At 38.2% G+C, this 9,536-nt stretch overlaps 1 protein-coding gene across 1 annotated transcript; it reads left to right on the forward strand.

Moving 5' to 3' along the window:
- Positions 1 to 1,290: 1,290 nt before the first annotated feature.
- Positions 1,291 to 6,820, forward strand: LOC18448246 (basic helix-loop-helix (bHLH) DNA-binding family protein). Its single transcript, XM_020676001.2, has 8 exons — positions 1,291 to 1,512; positions 1,592 to 1,714; positions 1,853 to 1,958; positions 2,088 to 2,102; positions 2,200 to 2,259; positions 2,569 to 3,177; positions 4,532 to 4,897; positions 6,261 to 6,820. Exons 1-8 carry the CDS (start codon positions 1,397 to 1,399, stop codon positions 6,330 to 6,332), a joined length of 1,467 nt encoding a protein of 488 aa, XP_020531660.1. The 5' UTR covers positions 1,291 to 1,396; the 3' UTR covers positions 6,333 to 6,820.
- Positions 6,821 to 9,536: the final 2,716 nt, after the last annotated feature.

Below are 9,536 nucleotides of genomic sequence, written 5' to 3' on the forward strand. Positions count from 1 at the left end.
TATTTAGGCATCAAAACAACTTCTTGTAGTGAAATTTTTGAGGTAGGCTCAAATTTGATTGTTTAGAGCCTCGGCTCTATATAATCTTTTCCCTTATAATATTGTATATATTCCCGTAACTATCGATTTATTTATGGTGCGGTTTGTATAGAGCTTAGGTTCTAAACAATCAAATTAGAGCCTACCTTCAAATAGCATAAAAAAATGTACTTTTAATACTGGAAATATTTGTAATAGCCTTAACATACATTTTCATCGTTATTTATAAAATTTAAAGCTTCAAAAATAGTGTAGATCGATAGATCTATGAAAGCTTGAAAATTTTGTAAATTGACGGTCCAAAAATGCGTTACAAAATACACTATTTCCAAATCTTGAAATCTATTTTTTTCTCATGTCTATGCATTTTTTTCTAGTGAATTTTTTGAAGTAGGCTCAAATTTGATTGTTTAGAGCCTCGGCTCTATATAAACTTTCTCCTTTATTTATTCCTTTTCTACTATATAATATTATACTATATAATATTATAAAATATTATATATAATATATACCATAAAAAGGACAAAGAATTTGTAGGTTTATCGTGGAGAAGCAGCGGCAGGGTATTCATGCGATGGCAAATGACGGCTATTATTACATCACGTAGGGACACCTTCTTTTGTCTTGCAAAACAGTCACCGGTGAGGCCGATAATGGGCCTTGGAAGTCATCTTAGCCCGGCCCTATTCCCCGTAGGTCTGACTCAGTCCCGGCCCAGGATAAACCAGGTCAAAGAGGCCCTAGCCGAGGCCTCAGAGTACCCTGTTGCGGCTCTAGCTCAAGCCTTGGCTTTGGGCTGTGGTGGCTCAGCCTTTGAGCAACATTTCATGGTCCTTAATTTTTAGGCCGTAAACCGATTTGGAACATGCCGGTTGCCAGCCCTTGTCGGGCTGAGGCTCTATGTGCAGAGATAGAGAGAGAAGGGGTCTTAATTGTAGAGAGAGAGAGGGAGGGGGGCCCTAATGAGGATCTGGATCAGAATTCGAAGTTTGACGAATTTCAAACATAAAAAGCAACTACTTTGACGACTACTTTTCAAGGGCTGCTGCCCTGGTCATCGTCGACCATCACTATCTGGTCTTCTTCGACAAATCTCTCTTTATTCCCTTTAAGAAAAACTCTCTCTCTCTACTGTTTCTCTCTCCTCTCTCTCTACTGTCTCTCCCTACTCTCTCTCTCTCACTTAACATACAGAGTTAAAAAAAAAAAAGACCCTAAAAAATATTAAAAAACAGAGGCCCCTATTCCCCTGTCCTACAACTACAACTTGACGAACATGACAGATTGGGACGTTATGCGCCGTGCACCCCAATGTCCCCCCTGTAACTGCATTCATCTCTCTCTCTAAACATCCAGCATGGACAATGTGTTCTTTATGGACGTTGATACAAGGACATTGTTCATAAGAGCTCTGGTTCGAAAGCTGGGGTGGACCTATATCTGCCTGTGGGCTTGTCAATTATACCCATCTAAGTAAGCTTAAGCCCAAATTTCCATAGCATAGCTCACACAAACCAGCCTACCTGCTTTCTAAATCTGTTTGGATTCCCAGGTGCTTGGTCTTCATGGATGGCTGGTTCAACGACGAGGGCGGCCAGCCCAGCTCCTCCTCGGGAAGCTTTCCTCGAACACTCTTTGAATCGTATTGCCAATCTCTCCTCAGTCTTGATAATGGGTAAGCTACATGAAATTCTCATAATGAGAGAGAAAGAGAGAAGATTTTTTTTGTGTATTTCTCCAGTTTGTGGTACGATTGAAGCGAAAAATTGTTGGATGAAAGTTATTGGGTTTTTCTGTTGTGTGTTGGTGGTAGTGTTCCAGGACTGGCTCATAGCCATGGAATGGAGGACGGACTGTGGCTTGGAGGCGAGGGTCTTATCAATTTGGCTTCTACCGATAACCAAAGGCGTTTTTATCAGGTCAATTTTCACATAAACTAGTGTTGCTGTTCCACCATTATTCCTCCCTTATGCTGCTGTAATATTGCAGAAGTTGATAACATTGTTCAGCTACCTTATGTTGTTTCTTCTTTGGAACTGTGTTTACAGGGAGCAGGAATCGAGGTTGGTGTATCTGCTGAACCTGTGCTTGAATTACTTCCAATTTTTGCATGAAGAAATTGTGACATTAAGAGGCTTTTGTTGTTCTGTGGAAAAACAGAATGCCTTTTTCATGAGCTGCCAGAGCGGAGTGATCGAGCTCGGCACATCGAACCCCAATGTAAGGAAAACACAACCATTATAGACAGCTCCTAACTGGCACAAGCCTCCCCATCTAATCAAAATCTGAATGTTTAGAAGAAAAATTTATAGCATTGAATCATTCCATTCCTCTACTTAGAACTTTCCACCCCGTTGTCTCCGAATCTGGAGAAATCTGATCCAAAAGCAGGCCGGGCTTCGGCTTCTCATCGAATCTTTCCCCATTCTTGCCACATTCACAACAATTCTGGCGTCCACAAAGAGTAGATAACAGAAACCTGATAAAACACCTTCTAATTTAGCAGCAATGCAATTTGCCTTGTTTCAGGTCGACTTGAACATGAACCCAAAGAATCTCATCACCGACGACGTCATCCGCCAATTCCAACAGCGTGAGCCTCCTCCCTGGGCTGACCCGAGCCGAGCCTCATCCTCTTCCTCATCCCTGCCATCACTATCCGTAGGCAGCCCGGAGTACTCAAACCCAGCAGCAATCACTCCTCCACACTTGACCATACCTGCACCAGCAGCCCACTCCATCACGCTGACAAGAATGCTGCCAGGAGGCATTCCTACATCGTATGAAGCGATAATCACAAGGGCAATTTTGGATGTTGTTTCGTCATCACCATCATCTCTTTCTCGAGTGGGAGCATCTCGACCTAGCCAGAGGCCTGGGGCCTTTCAAAGATACAACAGTAGCGGCGGGGTCAAGGCGGAGAGGAGAGTTGGGGTGAGTCAAAGATTGTTTAAGAGATCGATCGCGGTTTTGCGGAGAATACGAGAGGTGAGGCAGAGAGTGGAGGAGGGTGCCGCTGCCGGTACGAGGCCAGCGAGCAGCACACAGCTGCACCATGTGATATCGGAGAGGAGGAGGAGGGAGAAGCTCAATGAGCTCTTTCAGGCATTGAGAGCCATGCTTCCTCTGGATTCAAAGGTTAGCAGCCACCGATCCATTTCAAGTCCTACTCTTTAAATATTGTTGTTCGAAAGGATTTTAATCCATTTTCTTTCAAATTAACTTCTTTTGGGTAAAAGAATAAGAAACAGGCCTTGTGAAACCTATATTTTTTGTTGCAACTGTGCCCTTTTCTCCCCTAGAAGACGGGCTTGCGTTTGCATAATGATATAAGCTGTATACAAATACTGTGCTACATCCAACATCAAAAATCGTTAGTCATGATTGGTAGTAGATCTCCCTAGGTTGAGTAGGTTTGCATGCAACATATATCATGGTAGGATTTTCGCCAAATTAACTATGCTTCATTTGAGAAACGGGCACGGGCTGGATTTTGCCCGTTGTAGCTTCCAATCCCACTTCATGGTATGTATTTTTTATTGAAAAAAAAAAATATGCATCATCATTGGGGAATGGAGTTATAATCGTGGTGGTACCGCTTGAGCCTTAGTTAAAGATCTTGACCTCATTTCTCACTAATAGATTTAAAATCTAGCCCACTCCATTACCTGTATTTTCTATTGAAAAAAAAACTATGCGTCATCAATGATAATGGGGTTATAATCGTGGTGGTAGTACCGTTTGAGTCTCAGTTAAAAGTCTTGATCTCACTTCTAACTAGTAGATTTAAAATCTACTTAAAAAATAAATACGAACTCCTCCTCCCCTTGGACTTACCAAAGAAAAATAATAACTATGCTTGACCACTAAATTTTGGAAAATGAACTAGCTTGCGCCATTTTCGTTGCCCCGCCTCTCTCTCTCTCTTAAAATAAGCTGAGACAATGTTTATAAATTCGGCTTGAGCCTCAGACTTGGCTTCGATCTGAGTTAAGTAACTGGGAATTGCCTGAGGCGACTCAGCCTCATTGGTTAAAAACCGCCTACAAATTGAAAAAGGTAAGATTGTTAAAATAATTAAAATAGTAAAAAGTAAAGTGGCAGAAATCATTAAAAGTTTACAAAGTCTAGAAGATTGATGATTGAAAATTTTGATTTTCACGACTTGAAGTAAAATCAAAATTAAAAACAAGAACAATTCGACCATGCAATACTAAAAAGAAACAATATAAATCATATAAAACGAATTTCTAAGTAATATATGAATTTTTTGGCAAAAATAAGGACTTTTTTTAATAGATTTTTACAAAGGCGAGTTGTCCCCTGAAACTCGCTTCATCCATGAACAGAATTACTCGGTCGAGTCATTGAACACTGGTTCAAACATTTTCTCTTAATATTGAAAGCCAAACCTTTTCTCTTTATTTGAAAGCCAAACTTTTGTACATGCAATTACAAATGTACTACCAACTGAAGGGTTATGGTTTTGCAGAAAGACAAAGCATCGATCTTATCAAGAACGAGGGAGTACTTGGGGGAGCTAAAGGTTCAAGTCAAGGAGCTCAACGAGAGGAACATATCATTAGAAACACGTTTATCATCAAGGGGAGTGATCATCGCAGAGACAGCTCTCGTAGCGAGCCAAGAAATTGAAACTGTTGAAATTACAGAAACTGCAGATGATCGTGAAATCGAGCTCAGAGTGCGAGTTGTCCTGGAACATCATGGGCTAGAGGACTTGGTAGTGAGGATTTTGCAACGCCTCAAGAGAATGGAGGGTTTTCGCGTATTATCGGTATCAGCTGATAGCCAAGTTCAACCGCAATTCGACACAGCCATCTTCCGATTCAATGTTCAGGTCAGTGTTTTAAAAAATTTCAGATTACTGTTACCAAGATGGCATCGTTCGAATTCAGACCGGTGCGTAGGCCATCCTCCATATTTAAAATTTTCTTTTTAAAATATTTTTGCATCCATACATCGAAGACTCGATAATCGAATCAGAGTCGGTCCTTTGGAGACCGGGTCAGATTCGGTGTTAAATATTTTAGTAGACTTGGTTCACTTATATATTTCAGACCTAAAATAAAGGCTTCCCACTTTTGTGAATCATAATTTGAGTGGTATCTTACTGTAATTTTCGTGGAAAAAATTGAAACTAGTTATAAAAATAGGAAGTGGGCAAGGATGTACGACAAAAATCAATATTTTTACGAGGCATTTTCTCTCAAAATAGGGTGTTGATTTAAGAACTGGCTTATAGAAAAGGTGTTCAAGGGGGGTACTGTCCTACATTGTGATGTCTTAACTCTTAAGTTCCAGTTGTCACGGGTAAAGGACCATGTCCTCCCTGATTCCCCTCCCCCCCCCCTCCCCCTATAAAGAAAAAAGAGAAAAGTTTTAAGGTTTCATTTTCATTGTCATCCAAGTATTATTCTGATTATTAAAAGTTGGCTACATGAATCTTGTTCCTTTATTCTTCTAGAAAGATTAACGTTAAAATTGTTAAAAACACTAAAAGTAAATTTTCAATAAAATAAAGGAGTGTATACCATTTACATTTGGTGTAGCCAAATGATTTCATACTCTCAAGGGAGCGTACTATCTATTTACTCCTTAGGGCACAAGATTTTTTAGGACCCCAAATCCATGGGATGTAATTTTTTCAACCCATATGCTGTACTAAACACAAAAGTTTTCAAATTGAATTTCTTTTGGAACTGAAAAAAATAATGCCTCCAGATTGAATAGAAACCGTCCAATTATTGATGGGTGAGAAATAAGCATTAGAAAACTCAAAATTCAAAAATTTTCTTTGGAATGTAATCATCTAATAATTTTTAAGTGGTTTCCAAAATTTTGAATCTAAGAGATTTTTCCTAAATTGGTCTTCTATTAGATGGAGTAAATATAGAGTAGGGAGCATAGTACATAGTCTAGCTGTCATATATGAATCAGACAGTTTGGAGGGATAATGTTGTAGAGAAGGACTTTGATCCTGGTACAAGCTACTTGGACCAAAAGCAAAAAATTTTCCTACATGCACCAAAAGCAAATAATTTTAGAACATGTACCAAAGGGAAATAATTTTAGAACATGTACCAAAGGAAAATAATTTTATTACATAAAGTAAACTTTTCAAAAGGATAGTAAGTCTTTGTTGAGAATTTGAAATTTGGCCTCCTCAAAATGTAATTATTTATTTATTTATGTGCTTTCAGGGTGGGAGGTGGGATAAGTCTTGGTTCGAGGAAGAAATAAGGAAGGAGCTCATTGAACTCCAACATACGTAGACAATTGACTAATTTTATCATACTTTCTCAAAGGAAAGAGAGAGAGAGTGAGGAGAGAAAAAATGTAGCCCTTGGATTATCAAGATGGAACATGGTCTGGAACCCAAAATTGAAGATCCCTACGCCGCCGCTCTGGACCATGAAGTAGAGAGCTTCTTCTCCATGTTCTTACTCATCACCACCCTTCTCCTACAATTTTGTTTAATTCCTTTTTTTATTCTCCTCTGCCTCCTTTCCTGCCCTTTTCCTACTTTTTTTTTTTTTTTTTTTTTTTTTTTTCAGGAGAGAGAGAGAAGAGAGAGGTTATAAAATTATTGAGACGGCAGTTCTGACCCTTTCGCTTAGAATTTTATATTATTCAAAGTTCCAACATGGAACTCAACATTGACATGCGGGGTTGCTATACTTTTTGAATTTCATGGATCATACATTGTACACTTACTACCTCAGGTAGAAAACTAATATGGGAAGATTTTTTTGATTCAAAATTTCAGGAAACACGGAAAAGTCAGAATGTGATTATATTCAAAATAAAAAGTTTAAATTTTTAGTTTTATAACTCTTGGATCTTACTCTCATGAAATTGACAAGTTTCTATTAAATCGTGAGGCAATATTTTTTTTTTCAAGCCCATAGATAATGCGATTTGGAAATTTTGTTTCATTGATTATGGGATATAGGCTGAAGAGGTTATATTCCCGAAATTTAGGGTTGCGAAAATGCGTCGAGATTGAGTTTTGCCTGAGAGAGTACAATGAACAGCATGATCCCTCGAGAGCACGAGGTCTTTCAGCTATAATAAAATGGTCCCTTGATGAGAATGACATCCCTGTCCATTAATGAGAGCTGGATAAGTTACCAAATGCGGATGGAGGGTTTGTCTCTTCAGCAAACTGGGTTTAACAAATCCGAATCTTACGTTACTTGAGAGAAAAAAGAGAACAATGGAAAGGCTAGCGTGATTTGGGAAATTAGCATTTAGGGTGTACAATTTTGAAGGAAATGTTTGATTCCCGTGCCTCCCAGAAAATGGATATCCCACGTTCTATGGTCCTTTGTAGAATTGGCAATATCCAAATTTTAGTGCTAGTTTGGATGTATTCAAAATTGTAATATTTTTTAATTGCAATATAAAATTTTTGTGAAATAGATTTGAACCGTTTGGATAACCACAAGATTTTACTAGATTTTTAAATTGAAATAAAAAGTTTTGCAGTATCAAAGCAAAAGTTACTGTAAGTCTTGACTTTTTTTTTACGAAAGTGCGGCTCTCTCACCCGTACAAACCCCATCTTGTGACCCAACAACCCACACCGTGAAACCTCGGAAACTCCAAATCTAGTCTCTCTCTTTCTCTACCTCATAAACCCCCAAATCTAGTCTCTCTCTCTACTTCATAAACTCTAAATCTACTCTCTCTCTTTCACTACATCAGAAACCCCAAATCTACTCTCTCTCAACCTCATAACCCCAAATCTGGTTTCTCTCTCTAAACTACTTCAACTCGAAATCTTCAACGAAAAATCAACTGTCACAAAGAAATTATGAAGGAAACAACCACTCGAGTTTCTGTTTGCTAACTGAAGTTCTATTGCAGGCTCGAGTTTCTGTTAAGTCTCTTTCTCTACCTCATAAACCCAAAATCTACTCTCTCTCTCTCTAAAGCCTGTTTGTCTCTCTCGAGAATTGACCAAGCTCCTTCATTCTCTCTCTCTCTCTCTCTTTTCTAAAACTAGGGGTAGATTCTCATCATACCTCCAAAACTGAGGTTAAAGAGGAAGCTCAAATAAGACAGAGAATATGTGAGAAAAAGAACAACAATAACATGAGCTTGGGTCTCTTGTCAAAGGGAAGAGGAAAAGAAAGAAGCAATGAGATCTTTAATTCACCATTAGGGTTTGCTAGCTTAGGTCTCTTGTTAAATGGGAGAAAAGAAAAGGGAAGCAAGGAGATCTTTAATTCACCATTAAGGTTTGCTCTATTATTCTCCTCGTGAATTTGTGGTTGCATCAAGGTTAGAGGGAGAAACATGCAGCAAGGTTAGAGAGAGATCGTTAATTGCGTAGTTATCCCTTTCTTGTTGAGGGAAAGAATCGCAGAGAGAAAAATAGATTTTAACACCCAAACGCATTATAAAAAAAGAAAACAAGCTTAGCATTTTTTGCATTTGTTATTTAAAATATTGTATTTTTGTTAGATAACAATTTCATTTTATTTTACATCCAAACTGGTCCTTAGCCTTAAATATAAGGCAAGTGGATACCGTCGTATCCACTTTACTACAAAACTTCCCTGTTATACTATAGGATTGGAAAAAGAAATCAAACATGCATGGGTCAAAATTCCCAATTAATATTAGAGGACTTGCTTATAATTTTCATTTCACTTAGTTACTTATTAATAAAAATATCCTAAATAATTGCTCAACCTAAAATGACAAGAGTACTTTGCTTGTTGAAGTTGTCTACAATGGAATCCGGTACAATTTCTACATTATGTCTGGCATGAAATTCACTCTAAACCAATTAATTAAAATTGTGTGGGGTCTTGTAGAGATCGAACCTAAAGGTGATCCAATCTCGCAACGAGATCGAACTCTCTGTGAATTGTCCGCAGCGACACTTGTAAGTCGCTTTGAAATCAAGAAAAAAACTCAAATAAACTATGCTAAGTGAACTAAATTGCTAGAAAGTATTTTCATCTTAGGATAAAAGCAAGAAATAAAGAACTAATATGCAACAAAACAAGAAATAAATGCCAAAAAAAAAAAAAAACTTACGAATCGTCTGGCCTGCCTGCTTGGCATCCAGAATAGGAGAATTGATCAGAATAAGATTGATTGAATGAATCCCGAAATCTTTTTAGAAATCACTTTATTCGAACCTTGAATAAACAGAGAGAAAAGTCCCCAAAAATCCATAGTCTAAGTTATGAGGTAATGGGGTAGGCTAATGAATTCCTATGGTTAATGACTATGGACTTTCATAATTGTTGGGACAAGTTAGGGTTTTAGGGCTCTTACATCGAAAACTGAGGCTTATATTTTCGGATTAGGGTTTGATGGTCAGCCTAGGGTTTTCATTCTATTAGTAAGTGGCCGACCCTAAGAGGGTAAAAAATGAAGCTATTTATAGGCAAAAAATGTTCAAATTTAGAAAGTTGTCAATCTGGATGAGCTCCAGACTGACATATGGCTAAGCCACA

The sequence above is a fragment of the Amborella trichopoda genome, chromosome 5, assembly GCF_054954075.1.
Source record: "Amborella trichopoda isolate Santa Cruz 75 chromosome 5, AtrichopodaSantaCruz75HAP2 v2.0, whole genome shotgun sequence".
Lineage (NCBI taxonomy): Eukaryota > Viridiplantae > Streptophyta > Magnoliopsida > Amborellales > Amborellaceae > Amborella > Amborella trichopoda.

Bases quoted from the DNA above. Each gene is read 5' to 3' on its own strand.
- LOC18448246 (XM_020676001.2), top strand. From the start codon at position 1,397: ATGGACAATGTGTTCTTTATGGACGTTGATACAAGGACATTGTTCATA. The intron at 1,513-1,591 runs GTAAGCTTAAGC...TTGGATTCCCAG, and splicing joins TGTCAATTATACCCATCTAA to GTGCTTGGTCTTCATGGATG. The intron at 1,715-1,852 runs GTAAGCTACATG...TGTTGGTGGTAG, and splicing joins CTCCTCAGTCTTGATAATGG to TGTTCCAGGACTGGCTCATA.